General features: G+C 41.7%; 2 protein-coding genes across 4 annotated transcripts in view; both read right to left on the bottom strand.

The window, feature by feature from the left end:
- Positions 1–5,425, bottom strand: part of LOC121286297 (transmembrane protein 248-like) — a 36,474-nt gene extending 31,049 nt beyond the window's left edge. For all 3 annotated transcript variants that reach the window (XM_041203355.1, XM_041203354.1, XM_041203357.1), the window contains exon 1: positions 5,363–5,425. The gene's annotated coding sequence lies outside the window, so the exon portion shown is untranslated. The remainder of the gene's footprint in view (positions 1–5,362) is intronic.
- Positions 5,426–9,937: 4,512 nt separating this feature from the next.
- rpl6 (ribosomal protein L6) lies at positions 9,938–17,336 on the bottom strand. The gene is made up of 6 exons (XM_041203592.1): positions 17,163–17,336; positions 16,811–16,909; positions 15,956–16,099; positions 14,289–14,337; positions 13,485–13,669; positions 9,938–10,134 (listed from the first exon to the last, which is right to left on the bottom strand). Exons 1-6 carry the CDS (start codon positions 17,334–17,336, stop codon positions 9,982–9,984), a joined length of 804 nt encoding a protein of 267 aa, XP_041059526.1. The 3' UTR covers positions 9,938–9,981.
- Between the last annotated feature and the right edge of the window lie 1,647 nt (positions 17,337–18,983).

Raw genomic sequence — 18,983 nt, 5'->3', positions numbered from 1 at the left:
GATGCTCCACAGTGTCCCCGGCTGCTGCTCCAGCTCCAAAACCCAGGCTTCCAGGAGCTGCAGCTGGAGACACTTCCTGCACACATGCTGGCCCCGGGTTCTGGAAATGCTCCCGGCTTCCCATATAGAGCAGGAGGAGCACACCACGGCTTTGAGCTCCCCTACCAGGACTTACCCCTTTAAATTAAATTAAAGCTTTTGCAAGATACAATATCAAATAATATCAATTACTCTAGGGCCCTTCTTCCCTGCTCCTCGTTGTTACAGAATATAGCCCTTACAAACGATGAACCACAAAATAAGACCTTAAAAACTATAAGTGATAAAAGTAGTAAATACTTACCCGACCGTATTCACAGTACTCAAAGGATCATCTCATTTCCTCCTCACTGAACTCTCTCAGTCACCAAACTCCAACTGCAGCCCAGAGCAGCACTCCAGTGCAGAAAAAGTCAGCACTGTAAGATGGCCTGTTTTTATACTCTCTGAATCTAGCCTCTGAAAACCTGTTTAAGCCAGTTATCTAATTAACTAGTTGTAGCTGCAAGCAGAGCCTGTATAAACCCTGTTAGCTGTTAGAAATGATAATACATGACAAAAGTAACAAATTACTGGTACAAGTGTGGATTAATTAAAGGAAGACAGCACAGATTTGTTAAAAACAAACCATGCTGAACTAATGGAGTTTTCAGATGAGGGTATCAGAGAGAGTTAATGAGGGTAATGCGGTTGATGTCGGGTATACAGACTTCCAAAGGGTGTGTGATAAAGTGCCGCATAACAAGCTTGTCAGCAAAGTTCAAAGCCCATGGAATAAAACAGAAAGTGGCAGCATGGAAACAAAATTGACGGAGTGAAAGGAAAGGGAGCAGTGGTGAATGGCTAGAACAAAAACAAAAATACCTGGAAAAACTCAGTAGGTTTGACAGCATCTGCGGAGAGGGACACAGTTAACACAGCGAGCCCGAATGACTTCATCATTCATTCGGACTCAAAGCGTTTACTGTGTTCCTCTCTGCAGATGCTGTCAGACATGCTGAGTTTTTCCAGGTATTTTTGTTTTTGTTCTAGATTTCCAGCATCCGCAGTATTTTGCTTTTATCTTAGTGGTGAATGGCTGTTTTTTCAAACTGGAGGAAGGCATACAGTGGGGTTCCCCAGGGGTCGGTACTAGAACCACTGCTGTTCTATATTAATGACAGACTTGAATGTGCAGGGTACAATTTCAAAATTTGCTGATCACACAAAATTTGAAAGTATTGTGAACTTGAGAAGGATAGCAATAGACTTCAAGAAGACAGACAGGCTGGTGGAACTGGCAGATATGTGGTAGATGAAATTTAATGCAGAGAAGTGTGAAATTATATACTTTTGGTAGGAAGAATGAGGAAAGGCAATTAAAAATAAAGGGTCTAATTCTAAAGGGGTGCAAGAGCAGAGGGACCTGCAGGTGTAACTATACAAATTATTGAAGGCGGCAAAGCAGGTTGAGAAAGTGCTTAATAAAGTATATGGGATCCTTGGCCTTAAATACCGAGGCATTGAGTGCAAAAGCAATGGCTCGGCTTTATACGAAGCAGTGTGTCCAATTCTGGGCACCACACTTTAGGAAGGATGTGAAGACATTAGAGATGGGACAGAAAAGATTCACAAGAATGGCTCCAGAGATTAGGGATTTCAGTTACGTGGATAGTTTGGAGAGGCTAGAGCTGTTCTCCTTCGAGAAGGCTGAGAAAAGATTTGATAGAGGTGTTCAAAGTCAAACTGTTCCATTTAGTAGAAATGTCAATACCCAGAGGATACTGATTTAAGGTGAATGACAAAAGGATCAAGGGCAACATGAGAAAAAACATTTCTTCTTAATGCAGTGAATGTTTAAGGTTTGGAATGCACTGCCTGAGTGTGTGGTGGAAACTGATTCAATCATTGCTTTCAAAAGGGAATTGGATAATTATTTGAAGAGAAAAAAATTGCAGGGCCATAGAGAAAGGGCAAGGGAGTGAGACCGGCAAAGTTGCTCTTGCACAGAGCTGGCATGGATATGAAGGGCCAAATACTCAACTTCTGTCACATTATCCTTCCATGATTTAACATCCTTTTGCCAAAGAACTTCAATAATAGTATTTCATAATTATAGAGCTAGTGATAAGGTTTGGACAATTAAATATGAAGTTACATCTTCAACATCCAGAAAAGGAAAATCCTCCAGTTGGACCTGTTTAGGAGCTTGTTCTTGAAGAAATTACTGTTCTTTCCAAAAAATTATTCAGCAGGATTTTACAAATTTGCCAAATAAATTTGGTGAATGCCCCATTTCTATCATACTGAAATTATGCACAAGTGTTGCAATTATACGTTATGTAATAATAATGTGCTTGCAAACAAAGGAGAAAAACCATGTCAAGCTTTTATCTACTGTACAACTTGCATTGATATAATGCAGTGGTTCATGTACCAACATTTCTGGGGGAATGGGGGGGTGTGTGTGTGTGTGGAACGGAACACAGGAGAAATTGTCTATAGGTAGATCCTCGTGCACATCCCCAACATAATCTGCCTTGTTTGTTTCTTCTCCCATTTCACTGTAACTTGTTGCAAAAATTATAGCTGCGGTCTCTCAGTCACCAGCATGGATGGCACTGTGAGCAGTTAAATAAAAGTCTTTGGGTTTGCATTTGATTGGGTTTAAACATTTTGGCAAGCTGAGCTCACGTTTGTTTTCTTTATAGATACTGTAGTTCTAAATTAAAAAGACTTGCAATTCAGAATATTGCCAAGGTCACTACTGACCAGACGTTATAGGAAGTGACAGAGGCAGGTTGTGATGATGATGCTGTAATTTCCATAGGTTGCTTAAAAAAAATCTTTGCTTGGTATTGCCCCAAGATTTTTTTCCTCCTTTATTGTGTCCTTTCCACAACTTTTCAAGATGCTGTTGTCTAGTTTTGACTTTTATACTAGTTTTTTTGGGAGGAATTCAAATGATTTTATGTGAAGATCTTGATTCATATTCACCAATTTCACAGGCTGACTGACCTATTGTCTTTGTAAAGTTAATAATTTAAGTGCACCAATCCCAATGTAAATCTGGAATGCATAACAAATCATTAAAATGTGAAATGTTTTAATATAAAATGTTAATACTTAGAGGAAAAACTATTTAAAGCAACTGTATGTTTTTATTTTTAGAAGTGGTGGATGTTAAGTACAATAGGCTGCATTAAAACTAATTCATCTGGAGAGAGAGAAAAGTTTGCTTCAAAAGTGGGCATCTAGTTTTCAGGTACAGTGATTACAAGATGGAATGATACCTAGTACTGAGAATAGCATGTACTTAAAGCGACATGGGGAGAGTTTGCTTTGTGAAAAATAATCCTCCTCATTGGACTTTGCAGTTTCCAAAAATATTTTGGGGAAATGTCAAATAGGAAGAAATGAGCAGAATTTGAATGTTGTCTTAATTATTGAAAATAGATTTAGGTGAATCTGAACAGTTTGTCATCTTTGATTTAAGTGAAACTGGCAGGAGAGATCTGTTTTCTATCCAGTGAAATGCAAACACAACTACCCATTCACAAATTGTTCTGCAGTATCCATGCAGCCACAGGCTTCTCCTGCACATTGCAATTGTGTGCAACCAGGTTTTTTTCCCCGCAATGTGCAGTCATGCAGTATTTAAATGGAACAAAGTTTCTCCTCTACATTGGAGAGACCAAACGTAAACTGGGCGACCGCTTTGCAGAACACCTGCGGTCTGTCCGCAATAATGACCCAAACCTCCCTGTCGCTTGCCATTTTAACACTCCACCCTGCTCTCTTGCCCACATGTCTGTCCTTGGCTTGCTGCATTGTTCCAGTGAAGCCCAACGCAAACTGGAGGAACAACACCTCATCTTCCGACTAGGGACTTTACAGCCTTCTGGACTGAATATTGAATTCAACAACTTTAGGTCGTGAGCTCCCTCCCCCATCCCCACCCCCTTTCTGTTTCCCCCTTCCTTTTTTTTTCCCAATAAATTATAAAGATTTTCCTTTTCCCACCTATTTCCATTATAAAAAAAACCCCACTAGAGCTATACCTTGAGTGCCCTACCATCCATTCTTAATTAGCACATTCGTTTAGATAATATCACCAACTTTAACACCTATGTGTTCTATTGTACTATTGTCGTTGACATCTTTTGATGATCTGCTTCTATCACTGCTTGTTTGTCCCTACAACCACAGCGCCCCCCCCCCCCCCCCAAACCTCTCTGTCTCTCTATCTCTCCGCCCCCCACACACACACCTTAAACCAGCTTATATTTCAGCTCTTTCCTGGACTCGAACTCAAGTTCTGTCGAAGGGTCATGAGGACTCGAAACGTCAACTCTTTTCTTCTCCGCCGATGCTGCCAGACCTGCTGAGTTTTTCCAGGTAATTCTGTTAAAGTTTTCAAGGTACTTTTCAGGCTGATGCAGGTGAAAACATTCTTCCAACATAAGCAATTAGCTGAAATTTGAGTCCAAATGAGAGCACGATTTCCTGAATGGTCAGACAGGACAGTCAAGGATTTGGTATTGTTTGTACAACTTATCTGTGTGAAAGAGAGTTTTCACCTACTGGAATGAAATCAAAATATCGCCACATCCATATGTAGGAAACAATTTTAAGCTCAAACTATCGCCCATCACTCCAAAGGTTATGTGTATATGCTTGAACATACCATTATTGTGACGGATGAGATTGTAAGTAGTACTATTATTGTTTAAATTAGGTTTGATATTTTGTACATTTTGTGCAATGCTTAGGCATTAACAGTTAAAATGTTAAACCAGTATGATGATTTGGTTACACATGCAGCTCCAGAAGTGGGTATGCAATAAATAAAGTCTGGGAACCTCTGATCTTGGGAGTACCCCAAGAGATGAGACAAAAAGGAGAAGCCATTGCTAGAGATGCACTGACTGCAGTGGAAAGTTCAATGGCGTTGGTTGACAGTAGAGAGGGTTGGAGCAGAATGACGATGTCAACTTAAGCACCACAATCAGAGCCAAAGTACAAGAAAGGGAGTTTGGAAAAAACACTGTGGGATTTTAGCTTCGGGATTAGGACGGAAGACTTTGAGTTGCCCCAGTGTGTGGGGTTAGAGAGATCGCTTTGGGAGATTAAGTCACCTAAGGCTAACTTTGCGCCCAAATAAACGGCCCCTTCAGAGAAGATCATAACAGCTAAAATTCTAACAGCGGCACTTTCAACGCATGTCCGAATCTGTAGTGTTCCCTTCAGTAAAACATTCCGTTTGAGACCCCTCGAATACTAGCTGGTGTCACCCTTTCCAATTGTTGTGCTTCAGCCGCTAGACGGCCTCCATGTCACTCACCTCAGGCGCTGCGCCATCGGCCGGAAGTCACCGCCAAGTGTTGCGTCATGCCGCACGACGACCGGATATTGGGCCCGGGCTCCAGCGGCGTACGTGGCACGCGCCCTGCCCTGCCAGCAGCCAGAGGTGAAAGGTTAATAACCTCAAATAGCCAAGCCTGCCTCCACGGCTGCTGCCTGGCCATTTCCAGGTTAAGATTTCTAGCATCTACAGCATTTTGCTTTTCCACCACTGGGATCTTTTAGTACAAAATGTTAAATCTATTTCAAATGCTACATTTTGCTTTAGTTGTGCCTGCACTAGCTAAACTAGACATGACCCACTGAGATGGTTGTCCTGATAAAAGCTTCTAAATGGAAAATTTAAAGATAGGTCTTGAACATTTCAAGTGATGGGGCTGCAACTACTTCCTTTAACAGCTTGTTCCATTGTCTTTAAGATTGTTGATAGTGTCTTGGGAATAAATGATCTTTGTAGTTTGTGGACACTACCTTGTGTTTTGTCATTGCCGGGAGTACCAGGTACTTGTTTCTGTCGATCCCCATCAATCCATTCTATATTTTATAGAACATGGTCAGTCTATTTTTCCTTCCACTGTTATAGTGATTCCTATTCCAAATCTTTGATCAAGGATATGACTGTGTATTTCCTTTGCGGATTTGTGCAGCATGTCTTTGGATTGCTTCAATCTTATTTATATCTCTGACCATTAAGGATCCTACAAACAACATGCACACTTCAGGATTGTGTAAACACATTAAACAATTTAGTTTCATACCCTTACGCCCTCATCTCAATGAATTTCAGGCTTGGCACGATGCTGAACTCTTCTTCCGGCGTCTTCGTCTCCGGGCTCACTACTTTGGGCAGGAGTCCTCTCCCTGTTCAACAGATCCTTTTACCCACCTCCAATATTCTCCCTCCACCTGGATTCTTACCTTCTCTTGATCTTTTCATTGAGAATTGTCGGCGCGACATTAGTCATCTCAATTTCTCTGCTCCTCTCACCCATTCTGATCTCTCTCTCTCTCAACTTACTGCACTCCATTCTCTCAGGTCCAATCCTGACAGTGTCATCAAACCCGCTGACAAGGGTGGTGCTGTTGTTGTCTGGCGCACTGACCTCTACCTCGCGGAGGTTGAGCGTCAACTCGCAGACACTTCCTCCTACCTCTCCCTGGACCATGACCCCACCACTGAACATCAAGCCATTGTTTCCAGGATTGTCACTGACCTCATCTCCTCTGGGGATCTTCCTCCCACAGCTTCCAACCTGATAGTCACCCAACCTTGGATGGCCTGCTTCTACCTCCTACCCAAAATCCACGAACAACTGTCCCGCTAGACCGATCGTGTCAGCTTCCTCCTGCCCCACGGAACTCATTTCTCATTATCTTGACTCCCTTCTCTCTCCCCTTGTCCAGTCCCTTCCCACCTACATCCGTGATTCCTCTGACACCTTACGTCACATCAACAATTTCCAGTTCCCTGGCCCCAACCGCTTCCTCTTCACCATGGATGTCCAATCCCTCTACACCTCCATCCCCCACCGGGATGGTCTGAGGGCCCTTAGCTTCTTCCTCGAACAGAGGCCTGAACAATCCCCATCCACCACTACTCTCCTTCGTTTGGCAGAACTTGTTCTCACACTGAACAATTTCTCCTTTAACTCCTCTCACTTCCTCCAAATAAAAGGTGTGGCTATGGGTACCCGCTTGGGCCCCAGCTATGGGGCATTCCCTGTTCCAGTCCTACTCCGGCCCCCTCCCACAACTCTTTCTCCGCTACATCGATGATTACTTCGGTGCTGCTTCATGCTCTCGTCGGGACTTGGAAAAATTTATTAATTTTGCTTCCAATCTCCACCCCTCCATCATTTTCACATGGTCCATCCCTGACACTTCCCTTCCCTTCCTTGACCTCTCTGTCTCAATCTCTGGTGATAGACTGTCCACCAATATCCATTACAAGCCTACCGACTCCCACAGCTACCTCGACTACAGCTCCTCACACCCCGCTTCCTTTAAGGACTCCATCCCATTCTCTCAGTTCCTTCGCCTCCGTCGCATCTGTTCCGATGATGCCACCTTCAAAAACAGTTCCTCTGACATGTCCTCCTTCTTCCTTAACCGAGGTTTTCCACCCACGGTCGTTGACAGGGCCCTCAACCGTGTCCAGCCCATCTCCCACGCATCCGCCCTCATGCCTTCTCCTCCCTCCCAGAAACATGATAGGGTCCCCCTTGTCCTTACTTATCACCCCACCAGCCTCCACATTCAAAGGATCATCCTCCGCCATTTCCGCCAACTCCAGCATGATGCCACCACCAAACACATCTTCCCTTCACCTCCCGTCGGCATTCCGTAGGGATTGTTCCCTCCGGGACACCCTGGTCCATTCCTCCATCACCCCCTACTCCTCAACCCCCAACTATGGCACCTCCCCATGCCCACGCAAAAGATGTAACACCTGCCCCTTCACTTCCTCTCTCCTCACCATCCAAGGGCCCAAACACTTCTTTCAAGTGAAGCAGCATTTCACTTGCATTTCCCCCAACTTAGTCTACTGTATTCGTTGCTCCCAATGTGGTCTCCTCTACATTGGAGACCCCAAACGTAAACTGGGCGACCGCTTTGCAGAACACCTGCGGTCTGTCCGCAAGAATGACCCAAACCTCCCTGTCGCTTGCCATTTTAACACTCCACCCTGCTCTCTTGCCCACATGTCTGTCCTTGGCCTGCTGCATTGTTCCAGTGAAGCCCAACGCAAACTGGAGGAACAGCACCTCATCTTCTGACTAGGCACTTTACAGCCTTCCGGAATGAATATTGAATTCAACAACTTTAGGTCTTGAGCTCCCTCCTCTATCCCCACCCCCTTTGTTTCTTCCCCCTTCCTTTTGTTTTTCTTCCCAATAATTTATAGATTTTTCTTTTCGCACCTATTTCCATTATTTTTAAATCTTTTATGCCTCCCCACCCCCAGTAGAGCTGTACCTTGAGTGCCCTACCATCCATTTTAATTAGCACATTCGTTTAGATAATATCACCAACTTCGACACGTGTTCTTTTGTTCGTCTGACATCTTTTGATTATCTGCTCCTATCACTGCTTGCTTGTCCCTACAACACCCCCCTCCACTTCTCTCCCCCTGCCCCCCCCACCCACCTTATATTTCACCCCTCTCATTGTAAAGAAAAATCAGTTCTGTTGAAGGGTCATGAGGACTCGAAACGTCAACTCTTTTCTTCTCTGCCGATGCTGCCAGACCTGCTAAGTTTTTCCAGGTAATTGTTTTTGTTGTGTAAACACACGTTTGGTAAGCAATACCAAAAATTCAAGAACCCCATTTGCTTTAGATGTTATCTGCTAAATGTGGAATCCCTAAGATTGTAAGATGAACCCCTAGATATGGCTTTGTATATATCTATTGGAGCATTTGATTACATCTGTACAATCCCGTTCAAAAATTTGCCAGCCCCCATTTCTATTTTTCTTTATTGACTGATGAAGAGTCACAGACTCGAAACATTAACTGTCTTCCTCTCCACAGATGTTGTCAGACCTAAGTTTTTCCAGCTAGTTTTATTTTTATTCCCCAACCTTTAGTTTGTACTACATATGAAGACTACACTTGACCCTTTTCAATGCGATTGACTAGTTGCTATAAATTTTTTAAATGCTTTGAAGAAATGGAAATATTGACTTTTCCAATACAATGAACTTCCAATACCTGTGTATATTGCACTAACTTTGCCAATGAATTTAAAGCTTAGCTTTATGATGGTAGTTAGTTTTACAAGGGTTAACACCCCAACAGAATAACAGTTAAATTTCCAAAAACAGTGAAAAACAGTAATTTAACAATATGATGCCGTCTCTACAACAAAAACAAAAATAGCTGGAAAAACTCAGGTCTGACAGCATCTATGGAGAGGGATACAGTTAACGCTTCGAGTCCATATGACTTCATCAGAACTAAGGAAATATAGAAAATATTTTCTCTATTTCCTTAGTTCTGATGAAGTCATACAGACTTGAAACGTTAACTGTATTCCTCTCCGCAGATGCTGTCAGACCTGCTGAGTTTTTCCAGCTATTTACGTTTCAGAATTCCAGCATTCGCAGTATTTTGTTTTTATCTTAATGCTGTCACCTAATGGTTTAAGGGAATTTCTGAGTTTCATGTTTCTAGGGACTGCTCACATGTGTGGTATGGAGTCTTCAAGGCCAAATATTTAAATCCATGCTCATTCTAATTTAGACAATTAATTTGCAGTAAATAAATTTGCATATTCCAACTTAGGCTTCATCCACTAAAGACAATTTTTATAAACCTCCAGCCAAGAAATTTAAACAGATCAAACACAAATAAAAGCAGATAAAATAGGGGGCTGTGACCCACAGACTAGTTTGGATAGCCTGGATTACAGCTTCCCTGGAGTTTCAACTTCTACCTTAAACATATGTTATAAATGTAAAACTATAAGCTCAATGTCTGTAAAAATTGTTTAAAAAAATCTGATAACATTTTACTTTGAATCATGTTCACAAACACAAAAACAGAAGCCAAAAGTGTTGAAATCCCAATTTTAATAAGTATATCTCTTTACAGCTTGCTTAAAAGATTAATTTATGTGGATAAACGCCCTTAGACAGACAGAACATGGAGCGGAGGTAGCCACGGAGCTGAGCAGTTTGTTTAATAATGGGCAGGAGTTGGGAATCTACAGTCTTCTGGTCTTCCTTCCGCTGTTCTGTTAGCTGATATTTCTGAGGAGAGAGAAGAGTGCAAACATGAGGCAGGACAAAATTTGGCAAGTTGAATGACTAGAACTTCATAATCATATACATTATGTTGAATGAAATTTTTGTGCAATAGCCACTTTGAACTTCTTGAAGTTATATATTTTAGCCTCCTAAATGTTAGAGGTCTTGAGCCACACAGCAAAGTCATTTTTCCGCTGCAATGAGGCTATCACTGTAAAATGGTTTATATAAAGCATTAGCATTATAAAACATCCCCAGGCACTTCACAGAGGCATTATTAAACAAAATATAGCAGTGTGTCACTAAAGGAGATAGGGCAGATGACCAAAAGCTTGGCCAAAGAGGTAAATTTTAAGGAGTATCTTAAATGGAGGAAAGTGAGGTCAGGCAGAGGTTTAAGGAATATTTAAAATGTGTTGACTGAAGTGCAACATTTCCTCATAACATATTAATGCTCTGTCTGGCACCAAACAACAGCAACACAAGTTTTTAATCTGAAACCGTAGAATGGGTTAATTCAACAAAATGACTCTAATATGGACTGCAGTGATTTTGTGGGGTTTGTGCAAAATATGTGCTGTATGAAATGGTAAAACTTGGGAATCAGGCTTCATATGCTCATCATCACCCTGTTAATACCTTATTGGCCACCTGAACACAGACAAGATTACTAGAGGCACCTGGACTTTAACAGGTTCTTAATTAAAATCAGAAGTGCTGCTAAGGCAGAGAAACAATGGCATGTAAGATATAATTCAATTTCCTGAAACCAACAACATGGTACCTGAAGTAATTTTCAGTTGCGGTCAAGTCCTGGAAAATATCCTCCATGCAGCAATTTCCAAACAGATTCCCCAAGTAAGCAAAGGGCATTTTCCAAAATAAAACTGATGCAATCAGTGGTAGCTTTCTGTTTCATAAGATAATGGTTTTGCCTTATGAGATAGATGGCTGCCACTGATTTTAATTTAATTGCATCAAATTGCAATACACACATACTACAACTGTTCTGAGGCTTGGCCTAAAGAGCCAAGTGGTTATGGTACTGGGCTTGCAACCCCAAGATCAAGAGTTCAAATCTCACAATGGCAAACTATGAAACAATGTAACTTCATCTGAATAGGAACAGATGGAAACGTGTTTGTACTCATAAGAGTTACAACTGTTCTGAAGAGTGTATTCACACTGAAACGTTAGATCTGTTTCTCTTTCCAGATGCTGCCAGACCAATTAAATATTTCCAGCACTGTTTTAATACTAAAACTAATTCCTAGTCCATGGCAAAATGAGGTAAAGAACAAACTTGTAATTTAAAGTGCCTTACATTGCATCCCAAAGTGCTTCAGCTACTGATGTCCCATTAAACTGTAGTCACTGTTGTAATTTGGGAAATGCAGCAGCATTACAAGGTCCCACAAATAACAAAATAAATGACAATGAAAAAAAAAAGTTAGCTGAGCAATAAGTGTCGACCAGAACACCAGGGGAACCACATTGCTCGTCTTCAAATGGCACCATGAAATCTTGTGCCTGGTTGAGAGGAGATGGGACTTTAACAGATCAGTGTAGTACACGACTCAAGAGTCAGCTCAGATTATGTGCTCACAGCTCTGCAGTGGGGCTTAAATCTAATTTTTTGACTAAGAGGCAAGATGCTACCACTGAAATAAGGCTGAAACTGCATCTGAGACACACATGAAATCTGCTCTAATTTTGAGAATCACTATTTTGCTTCTATTGGAAGCTTTCCTACCCAGAAATACCCCATTTTTGGCTCATTAGCGCGAGCCACCTCAATCTGCAGTGCATTTACTTGGCTTGAAGTGTACCAATTCAAGCACTCCTCTCCAAGAGATTAGTTTTTGTGCTGGTGACAGTCCCAGATTCGGATCGTCCTAATCTACCATTCTCACCTGACAGAGTCCTACTCACTGGGATTAATCACACTGTCTTTGTCAGTCAATAAAAAGCCCACTAAGTATCATGGAATGCAGACTACTCACTGGGCTGAGACTGTTACTATAGCAAGCAAAAATTGTGCCACATCATCGTTGAAGCCAACTTCTGACACAGAGTGTAGCTTGCACCCCTAGCAACCACATCAGGTACCTGCACCTCCTAATTACAAAAAACAGACTTTAATCAAATAAGATATTGGCCAGATTTTTTTGTGAGATTATTGTCGAGGTATAATATTCACCAGAATACCAGGGAGATCTCCACTCTTCTTCAAACTAGTGCCACTGACGTCCACCCAAAAGCACAGTTTTAACATCTCATCACAAAGTGAAGCATTCTCTCAGTACTGCACTGAAGTGTCAGCCTGCAACCTTGTGCTCAAGTCTCAGGATTGGTCTCGCCGAACACATGGCCAACTGAGACTTACTGGTCACACACGCTCCAAAAGTATTTGTTTATAGAAGCACAAAAGCCAACTCCCAAACAGCCCAGGCTCACAATTGATAAGGTCAGAGAACTGATTATATACACAGAGCTACACACCAGCACGAGGCACCTTGGGGAGAAAATCCCGGTGGCTTCTAAAGCATGTCCCATGGAATACAATTCTTTAGGCCAATTAGGGATGGACAATAAATGCTGGCCTAGCCAGCAACATCCACATCCCACGAATGAATTTAAAAAACCCCACGGTATTTCAAATTACCATTCCCTTTCACTGCAAGTAAATCACCGAAATATATAACTGACATTTATGCCATCCATCAATGTTGCATTATAGACCAATGTAACAATCTATAAAGGTGGTTTGAGCGCACCCAACTACGAATCCCTTGCCGTATTCCCCTGCAATGCTAATTTCTGTGCGGACATTTTGGAACTTGTCATAATCATGTAGTGAAAACGGCCATAAATCATAAAAAACAGAACTTGATCCCCAAAAATTCTTAATTCAACTTTGTTGCTGGAATGAGTCTTGCTGCTGTCTGGCAACCAACATGGAGCAAAGCTCTACTACCTGGGTTTGGCAATTTAAGCTAAAGCATTGGGGGATGAGCCACATCTGAGAGGTACCTAACCATTAACAACCGTTACAGGCAGGAGGGGAAAAGCAGCAGATAACCTGAGGTTTAAAATCACTTTCAGATGCAACTCCAAACAAGCAGAAGAGCATCATTAACACAGCAAGCGCAATATGTCAACCCATTTTCTCAACCAGGCTTTCCAAAAGGAAGTGAATATAAAAGAAAAAAATTCAGGGCTGCAGGGAGGGGACTGGCCGAGTAGCTCTTAGAGATCCAGCATGGACACGACAGGCTGAATGGCCCCATTCTGTGCTGCAACCATTCTATGGGCAAGATTTGTAATGCAGGAAGCACAGTGCAGCCTCTAACCTCTTTCTCAGTGTCAAAGATCTCGCCCTCCTGGTGCTTGGGTCTGCGCAGCTTCTTCTTCTTGAAGTAGGAGTCAGTCAAGTGCTTGGGGATTTTCACAGCTGACAGGTCAACCTTTGTAGATGTTGCAATGACAAATTTTTGGTGAACTCTACGCAGTGGGACACGATTGAGGGTCAGAGGACCTACAGCCAACACGAGAGGAATCAGAAGTAATCCAGATCAGCAAAATGGAAAAGGAACACATTACAAAGACCAATGCAAACATGTTTAAGGTGCTAACATTTTGAATAATGTTGCAATATAGTATGCCTCAATGTTGCACCACCGAGCAAGGTACAATTCTGGCCCCATGATTGCTCTCAGTTCTGCACCTCTGTGCAATTAAAAAATGATATACAGACATCACTGAAAACAAATAAATTAAAGTGACAAACAGAAATGGAATCAAAACCATATCCACTGTGAGAAGGCCGATGGGGAGATGTTATCTTTGCACAACTTCATATGCAAACAATGCACAACATGAAGGAAAATTTTGTGACAAGTTTTTAAAAAAGGTAAAACATGGGCAGAATTATTCATAAGGCTTAAGCTTGCAAAACACCTGACAAGTTGGCATGCTCATCTGCAGAAACTGAAATCGTAATTATGAACATGAGCACGTGCAAAATTTGCTAAACAGAAGACTTGGGAAAGCACACGCCAGCTGCAATATGCATACAAGTATTAATGAACAAGAAGCTGTTCCCCATCTCTTCTAGCAGATAAAATTTAAGTGAAAACAGCATTAAAGGAACTCACCGGTGATCAGCAGCAGACCACTATCAAGCTGCTTCAAGAAAAGCACACGCTGCAAGGAAAAGAAGTCAAAAATCAATCTTTAGCAAAATTGTTCCCTACAAACTAATTAAAATTTATTGTCCTAGGCATAAGGAAAAAAGTCATATCTGTTAACAATAGTTTTCTTTTGCCCTTCAGATGAAAGAAGCAGTCTTATTCAAGAAGGGGGAAAAAGGGAGGTGAGCCAAAGCCAGAATTCCAGGGATGACAAGGTAGATAGAGAATATAATGAAACAGAAAGAGGGTATATGATGCATGTCATGCCAAATACAAAAAGTGAAGCGGAAATTAAGGCTAGCAAAGAGCAAATGAGGAGAACAGAATGGCAATTAGCTTAAAAGGGAACCAAAAATCTTCCACTGGCTGGTAAATAGTAAGTGGATAACAAGAGCAGGTTGGGGTCGATAAAGGTGATTTAGGATAAAATATTCAAATGATTACACTGTACCAGTGTTTACGAAGGAAGAGGATGCTGACAAAATATATCCGTGGAAGCCGAGATAATATGCAATGGATGGGGTGAAAAATGATAGGCAGAGTGTACTAGAAAAGCTGTCTATGCTGAAAGTGGATAAGTTGTCTGGTCTGGATGGCTTACATCTCAGGTTGATAAGGGAATTGGAGGTGGAGGTTGCAGCAGGGCCTACCATAATCTTTGATACAGGGGAGCTGCCAGAGGATTGGAGAGGGGCAAATGTGACAATTTTATTCAAAAAAGGATGTAAGAACATTCCTAGCAAAGGTCAGTTTAAAATCAAAAATGGGTAAGGTTTTAGAAACTATAAACGGACAAAAAATTAATAGGCACTTGGAGAGGTTTGGAGTTACTTAAGCCAGCAGATTTTTGGAAGGCAGATCATGCTCGACAAATCTAACTGAAGTTTTTGATAAAGTAACAGAGAAGGTTGAAGGAAATGCAGTAAATGTTGTTTATATGGATTTTTAAGAAAGCGTTTGACAAAGTATCACATAAAAGGCTGGTTAACAAAATTGAGGCTCATGGAACAAGAGGGAAAAAATTGCCTTAAGGACAGAAAACAGCAGCTCAAGATAAATGGTAATTTTTTTCAGACTGGAGAATGGTAGACAGTGGCATTTCTCAAAGGTCAGTGTTTGCAGCACTGCCTCTTTGATAAATAAATGACCTGGATATTGGAATATAGAGCAAAATTTCAAAATTTGACAATGATACTAAACTTGGAGGCATAGCAAACAGTGAGGATGATACTACTGGGCTACAATTTGACATAAATAGGCTAGCTGAATGGGTAGACAAATGGCAGATGGAATTTAATACAGAGGGGTGTGAGGTGCTGTATTCTGGCAGAAAGAATACAGAGAGGCAAAATGAATTTCATGGCACACAGCTCTAAAGAGTTGAAGGGACAGAGGGACCTGGGGGATTCATGTGCATAGACTTTGAAGGTGTCAGGACAAATTGAGTGTGGGTAGCAAAACAGGGAAATGGGACTAACTGGAATGCTCTACAGAAAGTCTGCATGGATTCAATAGGCCAAATGGCCTCCTTCTATACTGTAATGTCAATTCCATCCATAGCTGCAACTGTACAGTGAAAAAGATGAAGTCAAAACACTGTCAATGATCAGTTAAGCCATAGACTCTCCTACCTTACATCTGTGGCGACCGGTCAGCATGATAAGCACTGTCCCTGGGGTGATGGATGCACGCAGGCGCCTCTTATGCTGGCTGAAAGGTTTGTTACCATGGCTAAGCCTTTTGCGAGGGACATCTTCAGTGGGGTAATATCGTGGCTGGAAAAACAAATAAGATCAATATGCAGAAATATTTTTTAAAAGATAAACTTTTCATTCTGGTTGTGCAATCAAGTAACTTTGCTACTAAAAATTCAACAGCTCAACTCATATTGACATTTTCTCAATTCAACAAAATGAAACTGGAATTTTGTTTTTGGATTTTGACCAAATTTTTTAAAGATATCCTCCTCATCCCCCCCGCCACCATCCTGAACACTGATTCTTTGCTGCTCCATGAGCACCACCTGCTGGCAGGTTCCATCACCCTCAAACCAGTCCTCAGCCAACATTTGCAAATGCAGTCAAGGGATTGCTGGACAGCAAGCAGGAGTGGGAGCCCTGGCTCATTTACTACAAACACAGTCCAAGCTGAGATTAGATATTTAGGAAACATCATGGGTTGAACTCAAGTGTTCAATCAAATAATAATTCAACAAGCTATCAGTAGAACAGGGATACGGTTAACCTATTATTGCTCCACAGCACTGTAAGGTTTGTCATTTGGAAGCAGAATGCCAAAAAAACCCGGCAGCTCGACCACAGAACTGCTGTGATGGCACAACCACCTTATTGGTGGGGGGGAATAATTAACTGGGGAACATCAATGAAAGCCTTAATTGAAAAAGACCCTCAAAAGGTCAAAAATGAATCGTATATTTTTCATCTGCCAAAATATTTTTATAACCTCAAGAGGGAGAGATTTGTTACCATTTTGCGGACTTTAACGACACGGGTGCCACCATTCTTGTCTCCTCCAACAGGCTTGGTGATTGAAAAGGGAGCTTTTTCCTTCAACTTCTTCTCGATCTGAAAAGGAATGAAGCGAACCTTTAACTTTGATTCATCTGTAAGTTGCTCCATTACAAATCATGTACAAGCCAACCTCATGCTCAGTGTCAATCAAACATGCAGAACTGCACAAAGATCACGTGTCCTAACAATTTAAACTCAAATCCTTTTTGGGGTTAGGCAAATTTACTCCACTGCAGATTATACCAGCACACTTTTCCTAACTATATTCTCAAACTCAGAGCACTTTGCAGATCTTCTCTTTGCTTACTTTTGTCTCAGGAGCTTTGTATTTGCGCTTGTACATGGCTCTCCTAGCATACATGGCAGAGCGGGAATATCTGCCAATGCCCCTGGCTAGCACAGGGTTGCGGCTAGAATGGCGACGCGGTTTCTTCTGTTCCTTTTTTTCTTCTGCCATTGGTTCCTTCTTCTCGCCTGCCATCTGCCAAGCAAAAAAGTTATACTTTAAAACAGGCTTGCACATGATGTACAGTAGAGGCTTGAAAGTGGCATAGGCCAATACCCCAATAGCACAAACAACAGGGAAAGGCTTGGAACCTAGGTTCCAATCTGCTAAATAACCCTTTTGATACACTGAAGCATCTTGTACAAAATACTTGTGATGTAAGGCATTTAGCACTTTGGAAACTGAACACACCAAAACCAGACACCAAGAAACACACAACTGAGTAACCAAACACTGAATCAGCCATGTAAAATACTAGTATTAGAAGTAGCAAAGAGAACAATCTAGAAGGAAAATTTGTGATCTTAAAATCTTAAAAGGGATGCTTAAATTTAACCTCTTTTGAAATGTGCACAGCAGTGACAACCCACTGCATGAACATTCAGCTTTGTGTGGGATTTAACTGATATAATATTCTCTCTCCTATGTAGGAAGGTTAAAAAAGCCAATTGTCTAACTAACTAAAACATATTACTCCATATATCCCACCACACGAAATTCAAGCTAAACGTCTGGACAATATGGGGTGACATTACATTAGATTATACCAGTGACTCAAACTGTAAGGAAGACTGACATCTTTGATCAGCGGACAGATAATCCACACATAAGAATTCCAGAATCAATCTCCAATGATTATTTAGGATGAAAACTGGAATCAAATAATTGTAGAAACGCTATGGCGTGGTGCACTTCAATAATTGTATACATTGAAAAGCAGGCTTACCAAATGAATTAATGTTATTCAGATAAAATTAACTGGGTAAGAATTAGTTTGGATAAACTGGTTTCAACTGCAACTCAAAATTGGAAGAGCCCGAACCAGGTCTGCGACATTTCTGTTCCAGATCATTCATACCCACCGCACTGGGAGTGTGGGACATGAATATAGGCCATTTCCCAAGCCCAGCAATCACACTTGCCTAACTCCATGCACTAAGTCTCCCAAGTTCCTGTCCGTTTCTACTCCCTCCAGCAGCCTCTCCCTTACCCATCCCTAACTTCTTTTCCATTCCACCCACCGAGATTTCTAGTACGGCACAAGGCTCGGAAACCGCCATTACACCGCTTCTCGCCCGAAATGACACCGTGCCCTAACGGTTCCCCCACTGCCTCCAACAAAAAGACCCACAAACATCAACAAAGAAACACCTCGACTACAAATATTGGCTAATTCCAGCAGCTTACACTCCACGCTGCTCTTTTCTTGTAGTACTAAATATGTACAAGGCTCTCCGGCTCCGATGGAAGCCGATTTACGGGCCACTCCTTCACCCAAAAACAGCGCCATTCTTACCTTTAGTCAAAAGGAAGGGCCTAACATCCGGGCCACAGTGGTATAAAGCGCTCCGGATCTACGTCACTCAACTACCTGCAAAGCACCATGGGAGATGTAGTCACAGCCTTTAAAGGGTGATTGGCGTTAACCAAGCCTCACTACACGTTTCAATATGGTCTCTCTTAATTTTCTTTAAGTCAGTCCAAAACGAATTTAATTAAGAACTTTTATTGATTAATTTCTAGCCTCAAAATTAATGTATAAATTTAATAGTAATAAATGATGGGTTCTTGCTCATGAGACACAATCCTTTTAATTCTGGGACCAAATGTGTGAATCCAGTC

The sequence above is a fragment of the Carcharodon carcharias genome, chromosome 13 (assembly GCF_017639515.1).
Source record: "Carcharodon carcharias isolate sCarCar2 chromosome 13, sCarCar2.pri, whole genome shotgun sequence".
Lineage (NCBI taxonomy): Eukaryota > Metazoa > Chordata > Chondrichthyes > Lamniformes > Lamnidae > Carcharodon > Carcharodon carcharias.
This window is presented reverse-complemented; position numbering and strand designations above follow the sequence as displayed.